The sequence below is a fragment of the Gopherus evgoodei genome, chromosome 10 (assembly GCF_007399415.2).
Source record: "Gopherus evgoodei ecotype Sinaloan lineage chromosome 10, rGopEvg1_v1.p, whole genome shotgun sequence".
Classification (NCBI taxonomy): domain Eukaryota; kingdom Metazoa; phylum Chordata; order Testudines; family Testudinidae; genus Gopherus; species Gopherus evgoodei.
In genome coordinates, this window is record NC_044331.1 from 62,361,257 (window position 1) to 62,378,657 (window position 17,401).

Here is a 17,401-nt window from a genome sequence, read left to right on the forward strand (position 1 = left end):
CAATACCAGTTTCAGATTGCATCATTCATTGTTTTTCCTAAAAAGCAAGTAGTGTCCAAACTCAGTCATAGATTTATTCATAGAGCCAGTCAAAGATGTATTTTAGTCATTTCTGGTTTAAATTGAGATCCTTTCCCTTTATAACTCACTTATCCTCCGCCATTCCCAAGTCAAGGGTCGTATATACTGACCCAATAGCATATGTTGAAAGCTAGAGCCAATCAACAATTTTAAGCATCATTTTTGTTCTCAGTGACCCAGAATTAGTAAAGTTTGATTACATTTATTTCAGAAGCATTTTGGCTGTAGAGCAGTGTAACCAGTCCCTTGAAGTAGCATTATTTTTAAACATGTCTTCCACTGCTGGTGAGGGACTTGATGCTTGTTGAATTAAAGGGGCTTGAAGAAACCAGATTAGCAAATAAGAGAATCTTCATTCTCTGTAGCTGGTGTGCCCCTTCCCTCCCTAATTTGCTCTTTCCAGTATAGTCTGCACAGTTTCCTGTTATGCCGTTACAAAGCCACAAGCAGTGGAAAGTTCCCAGTGATGTTAGATGCTTGCTTAAAGCTGCTTGCTTAAAGCTGCATTGCTCTATATAATCAGTTTGTATTCATGCTTATGAATATGTAATCAATTAATGTAAGGAATGAGTGAGATAGTGTGAGTAACAGCCAATGGCAAAACAAAGAGGCAAATATCGCTTTTTATGGAATGATGGTATTATCTTGGTGAAGGTATAAACCTCGAGGCGGCTGGCCAGGTCAGGTATACCAAAAAGGAAATGTAACAGCACGCTAAACTCGGGAACGGACTGGAAGCAGTAGAGCACTCACGTGGATCCGAAGCGACTAGGGACTTTCGTCGCCTCGTAGCCAATCTCTATGCAGCTGTCGCCTGGCCAGCCTCAACCACCGGCAAAATCGAAATTCATCTATGCCCGCACCTGCAGCCTGCCAGCATAAATGTGATGCGTGTGAGAGTATAGCCGTATTAGACAAGCTCAGCTCACACCAATAAACAAACCTCAGTGCTCCTCAAGTTCACCTTTTGTGTGGACTCGTTCCTTGGCTAATCCCAAAGACAGGTAACACGGTAACTGAAAGGGCTGAACAAGCTTTTAAATTCTTACATTCATTTTCCATTTGCTAATGTTTATCTTTTGTCCATTTGCTCTTGACACACACACTCTATACTGCAGATGAAACCTCAAAACCATGATGTCTACACAGTTTAGGCAGATACTGTTGCCAGTTCCCTGGAATCAGGCCAAGAAATAATCACAAACAAAGGATGAATTAAAGCAGTTCTCAGGGCTGATTTATTGCTTGCTTTCCTTATTTGTGCAGTTATACTCGCGCACACAAGTTCTGTGCATACTGGTGACAGGCTGCCGGTGCAGATGTTGCTTTCGATCTTAGGTTACTGGGACTGGCCAGGTTCCAGCTTCCTAGAGATTGAACCACCAAGTGATGAGAGTACCCGAAGCCCCCCTTGGGTCTGCAGGAGTGCTCTACTGCTTCTGGTCCGGTCCTGAGTTCTTGATGTCATGGATTATATCTCTCTCTGGCCGCTGCTGCCATAGGTTTATATACAGTCCCATATATACCTCGATCATCCTTACATGGTAATATTTCGGTCCAAGCCTTGTGATTGGTTTCTTACACTCACTATCTCACTCATTCCTTACGTATTGATTATATATTCATAAGCATGAGTACAATTGGTAATATAGCTTTAAGCAAGCCCCTCACATCAGTGAGGACTTCCGCTGGTGTTTGTGGTTCAGACAGGAAACTGAGTAAACTGCACTTTTAGACATGACAGGAAGTCTACACAAACAGACTTCATTTGAAAAAGCAAAAACGGTGGAGTATATTGGGGAATGGGCTGCCCTTCCTCCCCAGAGCAGAAGCTATTGCTGTTTGGGGAAGGCTAAACCATGGATGGGGGGCCAAGCCATGGTTGGGGCTGCGGCCGACTACAGATATTTCCTCAGCAATAATAGCACCCTTGGTGTCTGTTTCAGGATTATATTTATAATCAAGACACTAGCTGCCTGGATAAGTTTGGACCTGGCCCTTTTAAACAGTCTGTTGTGATTTACACCAGTGTATAGTGCAAATCAACCATGTCTATCCTGGATTGGTTGCAGCCTGGGTTAATAATGACTGCACCAACTGTCTCCCACCAGGGCAGACACAACAAGTATACTACTGGTGTAATCCCAACAAAGAGGATCCGTGGAAGAGATAACTACCATACTCACATGGAATGTAAGGACATTGAGACAAATAGGGAGGCTGAGAGAACTCTCGGACGAAATGGAACCATACACCTGTCACCTCCTAGGAATCTCTGAGATCAGATGGAAGAACTTTGGAAAGGCGCAAACGGAAGACGGCCATGTACTCTCTTACGATAGAGAGGACAAACGTGTCAATGGCGTAGGATTTCTTGTGCAAAAAGATACTAAGAATTCAGTATGAGAATACCATCCAGTATCCATCAGGCTTACTTCCATCCATCTAAAGGCAGTGCGGTTCAAAATCACAGTAGTACAAGCCTATGCCCCTACAACAGACTATGACTATGAACAAATTGAAGACTTTTACAATCTGCTCCAAGACATCGATAAGGTACCCAAGAAAGAGATCCTGATTGTATAAGGAGATTGGAATGCTAAAGTGAGTACTGACACGCAGGCAGATTGGTGAGGTTATAGAGGCCCTTTCTGTAATGCAGTAACCAATGAGAGAGGACTGAGACTTTTTTGGAGTTTGCCAGCTCTAACAATCTGCTTCTTACAAACACATTAGGAGCACATAAAGCATCCAGAGGATCAACGTGGCATGCACCTGATGGTTTACAGCACAATCAGATTGACTACATCATGGTTCAAAACAAGGAACTTCCCCAGTGCTGATATTGGAAGTGATGGCAGCAGAGGTGGTGGCTGAAATGCCTAAGGAAAACATGAACAGTTATGAACTTTGTTTTAAAAAAGACCAGGATCAGAATGGTGCTAACATCGAAGCTCTAAGATCGACGCTTCAGAGCCCTAAAGTAGCGTCAGGGAAAAGTGATACCTCCCCGCCCGCCCCCCCCCCCCATGCTTTAAGCCTTTTTGCAAAACTATGAAACTTAAGAGCTTCAGCTAGGCTTGCTTTTCTGTGCAAAGGGCATGCGGGGGCAGAAGGATGTGGTCAGGGCCCCAAAAAGAGGAACTAGAATTAGATAAAGGGGAACTGGGTTACAACAGCTGAGCTTGCTTTCGGGACTACAGAAAAGGTGTTAAAATAGTCAAACCGCAAACTTGGCTAGTGATAACAATAACAGGAAAAACCGTATATGGAAAACTAATTATTAAGCTTGCTCTTGAGTAACCTTGTATTCCAAATAAGGCAATTGAAAATTTATCAAGCGTGTTATATGCTTGCGGTTTTAGCATTTATAAGCTTGGTAAAATTTGTGGAGAGCAGAGCAGTTTGCCTCTTGCATCGGGCCATGCTGACTCTCCTCATATGTGCTTGTATGAAATAAAGGAGCCTCAGGCTGTCTAAATCAACTGTGTGGTCAATTTTCCACAACAGTAGAAACCAGACGTGGCATTTTCCCGACACGCCTACCACATTGGAAAAAAATTGAGATGCCTGGATATCAGGAGCAAGCATTAAATCTCTGAAAGATCTGTCTTTCCTAATGAAAATGAAGCAGTTCTTAGAGGGTATTCCTGAGAAAATAGAAAGGTATATCCTAGATGGGAAGCCCAAAACTGTAATCAAGATGGAGGAGATTGGAACCAAATAGGTGGAGGTCACAGAAAAGAAAAAAAACGGTAGCAGTTGGAGTGAATATCTGAAGGGGCAACCTGAAACAAAATCTTATCAACGGAGGCAACCCAAGGCCCCACCTACATCCCAAGGAAAACCCCAGACACCTTATCGTCCCACCACACCAGTCTCCAGCAACCAACCTCACCCCAGTGACCAGTCAGCTGGGCGATGTTTTAAATGTAATGAGCTGGGGCACATGAAGGCCAACTGCCCCAAGAACCCCAACAGACTGCAGTTCATTACAACGGAGTCACACCCAAGGTCTTCAGGGTACCTGGGAGGCATCTGGGCCTAAGAGTGAAGGGAAACTGAGAGTGTGGGTGGGAAGAAGGTTACAGTATGGAGAGACACTGGAGCACAGGTGTCAGTTATCCACTGATCCTTAGTGGACCCCAAATTCGTCAGCCAGAGGCCCAAGTGATGATTCAACCATTCATGTCAAAATCTTTAAACTTGCCTACAGCTGAGTTGCCTGACCAGTACAAGGGCTGGTCAGGAATGCGGACTTTTGCAGTCTTTGATGATTATCCCATTCCCATGCTGCTGCGGGAAGATTTGGCCAACCATGTGAAGCTAGCCAAGTGGGTGGGAATGGTCACTCGCAGCCAGGCTAAGCAAGCTTTCACACCTATCCCTGTTCTTGAGACCCAGACAGAGGTGATGGAACCGGATTCCCTACCAATGACTGTAACAGTCATAGTGAATCCAGTCCCAGAGACCCAGCCAAAGCCAGTCCCAGAACCGGAACTGGCAAGGCAACTAGCACCACAACCATTGACAGCACTGAGTCCAGCACTTGCAAACCCATCTACAACTTCAACCCCAGAGAGCACCACCAAACTTGCACTGGCAGCAGAAGCAGATAGCCCTACACAAGAGGCTCAGCTAGAGCCTGAATAAACACACAGTGCGCCAGCAGAGAGCGATTCAAAGTCAATGGAAACAGCCTCATCACCTGTATCTCTTCCGGAGGGCCACGCCCCGGTCCACAGTCCAGTGAGGAACTAATGTCTCCAGCATCCAGGGATTTCCAGGCCAAACAGGAAGCAGATGAAAGCCTCCAGGGACCTTGGACGGCAGCACGGAGCAACCCACCGCCTTGCCGCTCTTCTAATTGATTCTGGTTTGTTTGTAGAAAGAGGACTTTTATACAAGGACACTCTTTCTGGTGGGCACGAGGCAGACTGGCATCCTCAGACAGTTGATAGTTCCAACTAAGTAACAGGTAAAGTTCTTGAGCTTAGCCCACAATCATTCTAGTGGCCATGCTGGGGTGAAGAGGACCAAAGACTGTTTGGGGAGGTCATTCCACTGGGAGGGAATGGGCAAGGATGTTTCTACTTACGTCTGGGCTTGTGAGGTGTGCCAAAGAGTGGGAAAACCCCAAGACCAGGTCAAAGCCACTCTCCAGCCACTCCCCATAATTGAGGTCCCATTTCAGTGAATAGCTGTGGATATTCTGGGTTCTTTCTCAGAGAATACATCCAGAGGAAGGCAGTACATACTGACTTACATGGATTTTGCTACCCGATGGCTAGAAGCAGTAGCTCTAAGCAACACCTGGGCTAAAAGTGTGTGCCAGGGTTTGATGTCTTGTCGATCAGTAATCTAAATCGAACCAACAACTTAGTGCAAATAGTTCCTATCCCATGATTGCTCCTCTTAATTGTTGTCCTATGATGCTTTATTTGCTACGTTTATATGACTTTAATAATATGTTAGGCATCCATGACTAAATTTCTAACTTATAGCTTCTTTTCTCATAATTAAATAAGTATCACGATAAATAAATTTAAAGTGACAAGACTGATACTGTTGGCTGTAAGCCTGATGTGAAAGTCTTATAAGTTGTCTATGAGACAGACTCCATAATGCTCTGCAGTTATACTAAGAAGAAAAAATATTAGCGTGTTAGAATTACCAGAAAGATGGAACCTTTGCAAAAATTGTTAATACTTCTAGTGATGTAGTAACCACAAGAAGTAACAAATCCTTAAGTTAGCAGCATATGATGTACGTGCCAAAAAGACACACATAAATAACAGATGTTTGATTATGTAATTGAAAAACCATAAATATACCAAAAATAAGAGATGTCTGTATGGAAAAAAGAGGAAATAATGAGAATGAAACTGAAACTGAACAACTCTAGTATTTACTTACGGCTTAATATGCTTATAACAACCAGGCAGCATCAGAGTCAAACAGTCATTGGCTGCATGGTCAGTTCTATATGTCTTAGAAAAGTATATCTTTCTGTTATTTGCTGACTAACAATTGTTTAATAAACTCAGTTAAGCTGAGTTATCTGAAGTCTCTTTAATTACTAAGTAAATTTGGTTGGTTTTTTTTGTTTGTTTTTTTTACAGTTTTAATCTATTATTGATCTTTGATAACATGCTCAACATCATGACTGTTGTCACTGTCCTCCTACCTTCAGTAATGGTGTTTCTCTTCGGTCTTAAATTCACTGACAAATCTGCAAGTGTGAGTGCTACATTGTTTTTTGTTCCAAAAATAGTCACTTTATCACAGAGCAGACAGGCTTTTCTTTCTTTTATTTTTCCCCTCAAGACACAATTATTGTACTGCTGTATGAATCTAAACCTCTAGTGCCTTAATTCTTTTCTTGGTAGTGTTTGGCATGTCTAATCAATCGAAAACTCTGGATTTTTCGCAGTCTGCTGTAGACCAACAGAATAGGGATAATGGAATTGGGCTCAGTATGATTCTAAACTTCACTCCATATTATGATCAAGATCATCTCAGCCTGTGGTCTAAGTATCTAATTGTTAATTTTCAGCAGACTGGCTAGCATGTTTTCAGTGACATGAAGAAAAGTGGATGTTGGTGATAAGATATGTGTCATCTGATGGGCTGTAGGTATCAGCGTAGGACTTTCTAGGTTTGGAGGCAGATATTGCCTTATTGGTTGCATAAGACAGGGAAACTGAGCTTTTCTTTGAATGTGGAGATTGCTATGTTTTGTAGCTGCTCTGTATGACAAAAGTCAATTACTGACTTTGTACCCATTTGTTGTGAGAGGTCTGAGAACTTTTTTTCCTAACAAAAAATCATAGAAATGAGTAGGCTCTTAGAATCAATTTCTAAAAACTTTTATTCTGAAAACAGAGTACATAATTTGTTACAATTTTGAAAATGTTCAAAGATATTGATTTAAACCTTGGTTTGAAGTGATACTACTGTTGTGGAAAATGACCACCACCGAGTTGAGTTGATCAGACAGCCTGAGGCTCCTTTATTGATTAATCGGAGAATACATGCATATGCATGGAGAGACGACAGGTCCTCTAGCAAGAGGTAAATCGCTCTGCCCTATAGCAGTGATACCTGGGTTTTTAAAGCCAAAAACCGCACATTACCATATGAACTTATACATCCGAGGATACCATATTTGGTTAATACAATGACATTTTTTAACCATCTGCTAAAAACAATTACTATTAATATACCGGTTATGAGCTAATTTGCAAGCCTGCTCTTTGTTACTTCCCCTTTTTACGGGTTTTTGTAATTGTCAGGACTTTGACACCTGGTTTCCACCTACTTGCGGTTTCAGCAGCTGTGTTCTGAAGCAAATTTTGAGGAACTTGGGTCCAAAAATACATGTTTGTTCTTTTGGCCAAGTTATTAGGGGTTATCTTTTATGCTTGCATGAGCTACTTAATAAACTATAATGACCTAGCAGCTGTTAGTCTATTCCGGCAGTGATGGATGGGTTATTTAAGGGATTTTATGTCAGTTTTAACCCCTTTTTAGCAGCATTTTTATTGTTTAGCAGCATTTGGTGGTTATTGTAGTGTTAGTAGCATTTAATAGTGTTATGATAGTGTATTACATCAGAGAGGGAGCCTCAGGCGAGTTAGTGATTGATTATTGTCCTTACTTTTTTATATGTTAGTATTGATTGAGGCCTATTGTCTTGATTTAATTTTTGGCAGCATCAAGACCTGGCTTTGGGGCCTGGGGTTATTTTTCTTTATCACTACCATTATAGATGGAGTGGCATATAATAGCAAGGTAGAGGGGTGTGTGTGTGTGTGTGTGTGTCTTTTTTTTATTTTCCCATTTCCAATCATAGGAGAAAAGTAGTTATTTGAAAGGATTTTTAGGTTTGTGTGCAAGCGAGCGTGATGAAGAGTGAAAAACTTATTGAAGGAAAGTGAATATAAGAAATTGTTTCCTTCATAAAATGAAATGACACCTTTTGGTGGCTGTAATCTGTGGAATTGAATCCATTGTCTAGAAAGGTTGTATTCCCATGAAATTTTGTGTCTCAAGCTCACGAGGCTCACAGTGTAATTGCTCTGGGAAATGTAGCTGTCCTGGTTGGTCCATAGTCATAGAGGGAGAAGTGATATTTTGGATAGCTAGGGCCAATTTTGAGGATGGCTTTGAATGTCAGGTCAGAGACTTTGAACTAGACTACATTCTGTGGGCAGCCAGTTTAGAGATTGAAACATAGGAGCTTGTTCAGAGAGGTGTATGCTGGAGGGCACACATTGAGTATTTAAGCCTGGAGGTTCTGACTATATGGATCAACATAGCTATGGCTGCATCCAATAGGATGGGATAAAAATTCCCAACCACTTACAGATGGAAGGAAATACACTTTTTTGTTTCCAGCACTGCTGTTTGGACATCCAGTAGCACTGAAGAGTATAAAAGAAATCCTATCTTATGGACTGATTTAAAAATCTGGGGGCAGATGGCCTTCATAATGGGGGATATTGCAGAGAATCCTGTTCTTCAAAACACTTCTCTCTTCCTATTAGCATCACTGTGGACTTACCTGAGTTTAAGTATAGCCTGCTGCTTTTCATCCAGCTTCTCATTTCACTTAGATGTTGAAAAAGTTGGGAGGTAGTTCCTTTGTGCCAGATACGAACAGTACTGTCGAGGTGGCTATTGTGCTTACTGCTGGAACTGCCAGAAGTCTTCCAGTGGCTTCAGGTTAACTCTGGGTAGAGGATTGAATCTTGTTTTGGTTTTTTTTTTTTTGTTTTTAAAATATTTTCTTATTTTAAGGCATGAAAGATGGAGAGTTCAAATACAATCATCCACAAGCCTTTGAGAGCAAGAAAAACAATGACTCCAAGTAGTCGAAAACAAGTGGAAATGCTGAGTAAAACAAAGAATGTTTCAGGACAAGGAAAGATTCTTAACGGCTTGCATGCTGAGGATCACCATGTTCAGTTAAATACAGTGGACATAAACTGCAGAAGTAATGATTCTGTAAAAGGAAGCTCACTAACTGAATCAAAACCAGATACGTTCCCTGAAAAAAGTGAAATGTTACCTCAAAAATTAACAGCTTCAATACAGGGGTTCAGTGTTAACTCAAAAGTAAATGAAGAAGTAAAACAATGTTCTTATGACAAAAATTTTGATCAAAACTGTCAAGAAGAATCCCAAGAGCCTCCCCACGAGAAATCTTGTAACAAAAACTCTGATGCAAAACAGTTTCTAAATGCTGGGTGTTTACAAGATATACTACATAAATGGTATGAAAATGAACTAAATACGCCATCCTCCAAGCCAGTTGAAGTGCATTTGTATTCAAAACCAAATAACCTACCTGATGACCAGTTAAAAGAGAGTGCTTGTTTAGATGATCCAGTTAACCGTGATTCTGGGGATGAAAAAAGAACTAACAAGATTATTCCTATTTTAGAAAAAATAGACACAACAAGAGAAATAAATAGTGCAATAGAAGAGATTATTCCCATATTAAAAAAGGTAGACGTGATATCTGATTCAAATAATATGAAGCACAAATATAACCTTACTAATTCAGTTACCCTCACACTGCCTGGGACAGATAGAATAGCTGATGATTCGGAGAGTAAAACATCTTTTGGAAATGATAGTCCAAATATTTCACCAGACGTGGAAGCTGCTGTTATGCTGCAGGATACATCACCTGGATATAGTATTGGTAAGCACTCTCTTCTTCTAATGATTTATAAATTTGTTTCCAAGATAACTTCATAATATTTCGCTTTTAAATTTACAGAAATCTTGTTATAAAAATTCTTTAGGTCATGGGAGTTGGGTGTGTGTTTTGAACGAACACATTCTTTCTTCTTTCACCATTATTGGTGCTGTTTTAGTCTGTCTGACCTGCAGTGCTGAAGCATCTTGGATAGATTAAGCACTACTAGTCCAGATGCAGTATTTTCACTTTTCTCTGCTTCACTGAAGTGTTCATACACTATGTTGAAACAAGAGGAGAAATGTAACAGATTTAGGATTTGCAGTAGAGGAAGGAGATTGATTTGGGGAAAGTGGGGTGGAAGAGAGGAGAAACCCAAAGAGTGAATTAAGCAATGAAAAGTGGAAGGTGGAAATATAAGAAAGATAATGGTGAGTAGTGGAACTGAATGGTTACTAAAAACTGAAACTAGAAAACAAGACACACAGGAAAGTGAGCAAATCCATTCTGAAGTGGTTATTCTAGGTTGTCTAATATAGGACAGGTAATTATTTGAGAAAAGTGGGCTCAGGCATTAGTAAGTGGAAGGAAAAAACAATGAAATGAGGTTGGCCTGCCCTATCCAAAGTGAATACACTGAGCTGAGGGGAAAAGAATGAAACAAAGGCAAAGAGGAGGATGTAACATTTTGATACAACGTTTTTTCTTAAGTTAATTGTCATAGATTCTAGGACTGGAAGGGACATCAAGAGGCCATCGAGTCCAGTCCCCTGCCCTCATAGCAGGAGCAAATATTGTCTAGACCATGCTGGATAGACATTAATCTAACCTACTCTTAAATATCTTCAGAGATGTAGTTTCCACAACCTTCCTATGCAATTTATTCCAATGTTTAACCACCCTGACAGTTAGGAACTTTTTCCTAATGTCCAGCCTAAACCTCCCTTGCTGCAGTTCTTCTTGTTCTATCCTTAGAGGCTAAGGTGAACAAGTTTTCTCCCTCCTCCTGATGACACCCTTTTAGATACCTGAAAACTGCTATCATGTCCCCTCTCAGTCGTCTCTTTTCCAAACTAAGCAAACCCACTTCTTTCAGCCTTCCTTCATAGGTCATGTTCTCAAGACCTTTAATCGTTCTTGTTGCTCTTCTCTTGGAGCCTTTCCAAGTTCTTCACATCTTTCTTGAAATGTGGTGCCCATAACTGGACACAATACTCCAGTTGAGGCCTAACCAGCGCAGAGTAGAGCGGAAGAATGACTTCTCATGTCTTGTTCACAACACGCCTGTTAATTCATCCAGAATCATCTTTGCTTTTTTTTGCAAAGATCCATCTCTAAATTCCAGGTAATTAAAGAGACTCTCATAAGTCTCGACTATTCTACTCACTGAAACTCTTCAGAAGTCCTTCTTCCCTCCCCCCACACCTTATTTCTTAATTAATCTGGTTTGGAGAAGCAAGTGAGTTCTTTACTTAAAAAATGTAAGGAGGTCCAGTGGCTGTTGTGGAGGAGAACCATCTGTCTGAGAAGTAGAGATAGTATAGTTGATAACAGGCTGTCTGTCACTTATCTAGGGTAATGCAAGGGAAAAGAGCCTTTGGTCACCTGAAGTGGCCCTTCATCTATCTTTTTTCTATGGCAATAGGAGCAGCATATTCTTCTCTCTTAATTGTTTGTCTCTAGGGAGTAGCAGACACCATGTTATCACTGCTGGGAAAAGGGAGATGCAACCAGCTCCTGGCAGTTGTCCCAGTGCAAGGCATCCTGAGAATTAAAAATGATCTTAGACTTGGCTATGGAGAAGTGGCTGGCTGGCACCCTGTCACTGATCTTGCCTTTTCCATTTTACTTGTGCTCATGGTTTCCTCCTCACTCCCACAAAAAAGTAGTAAGATTCTTCTTCCCGCTCGATGCCAAGACTAAACTATGGTGTAATGTAACTAAGGAATAGAACCACATTTACAAATTTAACCTCTGCTTTGAGTGGTACTGTACTTTAACAAGGCATTCATTATAAATTTGTTTCTTCACATAGCAATGTTAAGAAAATTAATTTGTGAGGTAAATGTTTGTCATTTTTTTCTCTAAGACAATGTTCAAAGGAAGAGGGTATGTTCAGAAAGCAAGGAAGACAGTCACTGTAAACGCTTCAAAACTGCTGATGAAAACAAAAAAGAGAATATTTGTACAGTGTCAGAGAAAGAGGAAAAAATTTTGGGAAAGGTAACTTGCTTTATTTTATATGCTTAAAGATGAAATCTTTCATGCATTAAATGTTTTAGTTATTGTCCTGTTGAAAGTAGTTTGTTAACTTCAGTATAATTGTCAGCTGTGCTGAACTACTTAAGACAAATTTTATGGATGTGAATAATGGTCTTTCTAGACAGAATTCAGATTGGCTTGAGGAAACTTAAAAACTTTAGTAATTCTAAATTGATTCATCCATTCGTCTGGAAATTTTCAATTATTCCTTGCTATATAAAGACAAATAAAATGGATTACTTTATAAATACATTCAATGTTTGCATGTCTTAGTAGATGAAGTAACATTCATTTAAACTCAGTGTTTACTCAACTTCTTCTTGAGTAACCCAAGAACACTTCAGGTAGTGTGTTTTTCCTTTTTCACTTGCTAAAATAGCTTAGACAAATTGGCACAATCCATCTTCCAGAAGATATAAATTGTGGTCAGAATTGGTCAGAGTCGTGACTTCATTCCCATTAAAGTTGCTAACTGAAAGTTTCATCCAAGTTGTTTCATTCCTGTTTTAGTTGAATGTGTCCGTGTTAGCTATTAGATTTTGGTGGGCTAGAGATTTAAAGCATAGAACCTCAGCTCACTTTGAACTCTTGTAGACTCCCACCAAGAAAAAGTCATCTCTTGAATTTAAGTGGCTCAGACAGAACATAATAGGCCATTTATTTTGACAATTAAATACACAGAGTGAAATCATGGTTCTTTCGAAGTCAGTGGTAAAATTCCCATTGACTTCAGTGATTCCAAGATTTCATCCCAATTCTTTTTTCAGACTTTCACCTGACGCTTTCAGTCTCATGAAATTCAAAGAAAACAGATAAAAATCATAAACTCTGGTTTGAACTCCAGCTATTTTCATGGGTTGTCCTGTTTCAAATACCATATGGTTTCAGGACACAATCTTACATCATTGAAGTTAATTGGAACCTGCCTTTGGTTTCAGTGGAAATGGGATAGTGTTCTCTTCCTGCTGGAGAAACGGTTAGACTTTTACATGTGAAAATATGACCTCAAATGGTTGTGTTCTGCCTCTCTTCTGACTGCGGGTAACTGAACTCTTCTCAGGAATGGTACAGAAAGAAAAATAGAGACTGAGATTTTTGGGTATGAACCTGAGAACAAAGAGAATATGAATGAAAGTGTTGTTGGTTTTTACGAATTAGTTTGTGAAAGCAACAAAGCTGTGGCTGTAAAACTGAGGAGCACTTTGCCTTGCTAATGCGATGTAACATAATGGTGAAAGCAAGGAAAGCTGCTTCTTATGGCAAAGGCTTGAAAACCTTGAGCTTTCTGTAACATTTGTTTCTCCACATAACTGAAAAGCCTAAACTACATAAGACATAACTAGTGGAATTCTCGTTTCTAACTGTTATAATCAGGATGGATAAAGATCAGTGTTCTCCTCCTAATGCAGCATGGCAAAAAAATCCTCCAAATATTAATGATTAACCTGTTGGACTGGAGATAGTTCATCTCCCAATGACTTCATAAATATCTGCTTTAATTACCTTTGGTTAATGAAATAACCAAACCATCATTCATTTTCTGATATAGCTGTAAAACTAACCTGAAAAGTTTTCAAAATAAATCACTGTTTAAAAATGTATAGTGTTAACCTTCTAAAAATGAAACCTACATCTATCTGAGTTGTGAAGAATATGTATTAAGATTATAACAGCCAACAAGAATGCAGTTTTATGTAGAAAACTATGATTAAATTGAGTCTTCTTGACTAGTAATCAAATCCACTCAGGTTATAATCGTAACTGGAAAATGAAAATGCAAAGATAACTTATTGCTTATGGTTACACCGCATATTAATCTTTGAAATCTGGAACTGAAAAAGCTTCCAGGAAACTTCCTGTCTGAATATAGTGAATTGATCAAAACATTTTAAACCACTTGTGTTTGACACTACGTAAAATTGACTCAGCGGAAAGCTTAGGCCTTGGCTACATTGGCGCTTTACAGCACTGCAACTTTCTCGCTCAGAGGTGTGAAAAAACACACCCCTGAGCACAGCACGTTACAGTGCAGTAAAGCACCAGTGTAAACAGTGCCCCAGCGCTGGGAGCGCGCCTCCCAGTGCTGTAAGCTAATCCCCACGGGGAGGTGGAGTACCTGCAGCACTGGAAGAGCTCTCCCCAGCGCAGGCGCCGTGACCACACTCGCACTTCAAAGCGCTGCCGCGGGAGCGCTCCCGCGTCAGCGCTTTGAAGTTGCAAGTGTAGCCATACCCTGAGTTGTTACAAAACAAATTGTCTGCTAGTTGCTGTACATAGGTCTGCTAGAAGATGAAATACAGTGTAATGACAATTACTTTCTGCGTGACAAGGCTGTGTCTGAGACATGTCACCACCTGGTACCAAGCCATAACTCCAAATCCTTAAGAACATAATTTACATTAGATATATAACTTCTTAAATATTATATGTACATACATTTTGGAAAGATTATAATGACTAATGGGCTATTGGCTTTTAGTAGAAACATCACATGCCACCCTTTGGTGAACAGCTATTCATATATCTGACCCTGCAGATACCATGAAAACCGTGTGCCCCCTGCCAGTTGGCACCAAGAGGTCCTTGGGTCACAGCAGCAAAAGTGCAGAATAAGTTGATACTAGCCACTTAACGTTGTAGTTATATTCCTGAAAAATGCGACTTTAAGCGAAATGATGTTAAGCGAATCCAATTTCCCCATAAGAATTAATGTAAATGGAGGGGTTAGGTTCCAGGGAAATTTTTTTCACCAGACAAAAAACTATATATTATCTAGACAAACACACCGTATACGTTTTAAACAAACAATTTAATTCTGTTCACAGCTATAGTGATTATGAAGCTTGGTTGAGGTGGTGAAGTTAGAGTGTGGGATATTGCAAGGGAATGCCTTGCTGCTAAATCAGTGGTTCTCAAACTTTTGTACTAGTGACCCATTTCACATAGCAAGCCTCTGTGTGCAACACCCCCCTCCACCCCCTCCCAATTAAAATTTTTTTTAATATATTTAACACCATTATAGGATGATAGCTCGTGACCTCCCATGTAATTACCTCATGGCCCTCAGAGGGGTCCCAACCCCCAGTTTGAGAACTCCTGTGCTAAATGATGAACTAGCACATGGCTGAGCCCTCAAGGGTTAACACGTTGTCAATGTAGCCTTTCACTCTACAAGACAGCAGGAATGGAGGGGAGATAGCATAGCAGACAGAGACAGACACACACTTTTTGTGTGAGGGGGGGAGAGAGAGAGAGAGAGAGAGAGAGAGAGAGAGAGAGAGAGAGAGAGAAATGCACACTGGCCTTTTAAGTAAGCTGACCCACTCTTAAATGCATTGTCTTTTTAAGTGGTCAGGAAATTGAGACCAGCAGCTGCTGCCCCAGGCTCTCTCTGTCTCTCTCCGTCAGTGTCCCCACCCTGCTGTATATGGAGAAGAAGGGGTAAGCGGGGTGTAGGAGCAAGGGGGAGGGGAGCACCCTGACATTAGCGCCTCTTCCTCCCTGCCCATCCCCCAGCCAGCAGGAGGCTCAGGGAGCAGCTCCAAGGCAGAGGGCAGGAGCAGTACATGGCAGTTGGGGGGAGGGATAGCTTCAATTGCTAGCCTGCTGGGCATACTGCACAGGGAACTTGGGGAGCGGGGAACTGATAGGGGGGCTGCTGGTCCACCCTCGTTCCAAGCCCCCACCAGCTAGCTGCAACAGGCTGCTCTTCTTGCAAGCAGTGGACAAAGCAGGCGGCTGCCAAATGATGATGTTAGAAGGGAGCATTGCACAACTGTAAACAAGCATGTTCCCTAATTGATCATCAGTGTAACAAAACAACATTAACTGGGGTGACTTTAAGTGAGGAGTTACTGTATTAGAATCATTTCAAGGAACAAATAAATGCTAAAGGAATAAGTAGACCTCTTAATAAACGGGAGATAAAATTAATGACTGAGAAATGGAATTCCTTTTTCTTATATGACTGCAAAAAGATGATTTTGAGTTTGGACAATTAAGTTAGGATATTAAAGCTCTAATTCAGTAAAGCAGTTCCATTGACTTCAAGTTAAGCTTCTCTGGCCATGTCTACATCTAAAATTTTGCAGCGCTGGTTGTTACAGCTGTATTAGTACAGCTGTATAGGGCCAGCGCTGCAGAGTGGCCACACGTACAGCAACCAGCGCTGCAAGTGGTGTTAGATGTGGCCATACTGCAGCGCTGTTGGGCGGCTTCAAGGGGGGGTTCGGGGAACGCGAGAGCAAACCGGGAAAGGAGACCAGCTTCGCCGCGGTTTGCTCTCGCGTTCCCCGAACCACCCTGCAAACCGTAGGGAAGGAGACCTGCTTGTTCGGGGAACGCGAGAGCAAACCGGGGAAGGAGACCAGCTTCGCCGCGGTTTGCTCTTGCGTTCCCGGAACCACCCAGCAAACCTCAGGGAAGGAGACCTGCTTGCTCGGGGTTCGGGGAACGCGAGAGCAAGCTGGGGAAGGAGACCAGTTTGATTACCAGAGGCTTCCTCAGGTATGCTGGGATACCTGCTTATTCCACGGAGGTCAAGAAAAGCGCTGGTAAGTGTCTATACTTGATTACCAGCGCTGGATCACCAGCGCTGGATCCTCTACACCCAAGACAAAACGGGAGTACGGCCAGCGCTGCAAACAGGGAGTTGCAGCGCTGGTGGTGCCCTGCAGATGTGTACACCTCCTAAGTTGCAGCGCTATAACTCCCTCACCAGCGCTGCAACTTTCTGATGTAGATAAGCCCTCTGATTCTGGGCCTAAAACGGCTGTTTGATAAAGATCTGCTAAGAATATCAGCATTTACAGTAAGAAGTTCATCCTAGAATATTAAGGGAACTTTCCAAACCAATTACAATAGAATCATTTGAAAAGGGAGGGAGGAATTGAAGGACTGCAAGAAAAGCACAAGTGATTCTGTACTGATCTTAAAGAAAAAGAGTGATTCTGGGTTGTCTGGCAAAAATCTGTTACTTACAAGCCGGTGCTGATTCTAATTTTACAACTTAGTATCAGCACAGGCTTGTAAGTAACAGTTTACCAGACAAGCTTCATTGCTTTCTTACATTTTTATGAAGTTTAGGGGTTTTTTTTATCCCTGTCTTACTGATGCAGGCTCTCAGCTTTAACCCTATTTTCTTTCTTTCTTTCTTTCTGCTGTATTGTCAGTTGTCTGTTGTGACTACTGCATGTATTTAGGTTGTTAATAATGAATTTACAATTTGGTAATAGCAAGTAAAACAAATGTTTAATTTCTCATCATAAATATAGTGACTTAGTCTCTGCGCAAACTTTATTCAAGTAATATACTCATGCCAAGTCTACGTTAGAAACTTTTTGTCACTAT

General features: G+C 41.2%; 1 protein-coding gene across 4 annotated transcripts in view; it reads left to right on the top strand.

Annotated features, from left to right (window-relative positions):
* Nucleotides 1-17,401, top strand: part of ATF7IP2 (activating transcription factor 7 interacting protein 2) — a 77,501-nt gene that overhangs the window by 26,630 nt on the left and 33,470 nt on the right. For all 4 annotated transcript variants that reach the window (XM_030577266.1, XM_030577265.1, XM_030577269.1 and 1 more), the window contains 2 exons: nucleotides 8,884-9,793; nucleotides 11,880-12,013. In XM_030577266.1, coding sequence (XP_030433126.1) covers nucleotides 8,893-9,793; nucleotides 11,880-12,013 — 1,035 coding nt within the window. In that variant the 5' untranslated portion in view covers nucleotides 8,884-8,892. The remainder of the gene's footprint in view (nucleotides 1-8,883; nucleotides 9,794-11,879; nucleotides 12,014-17,401) is intronic.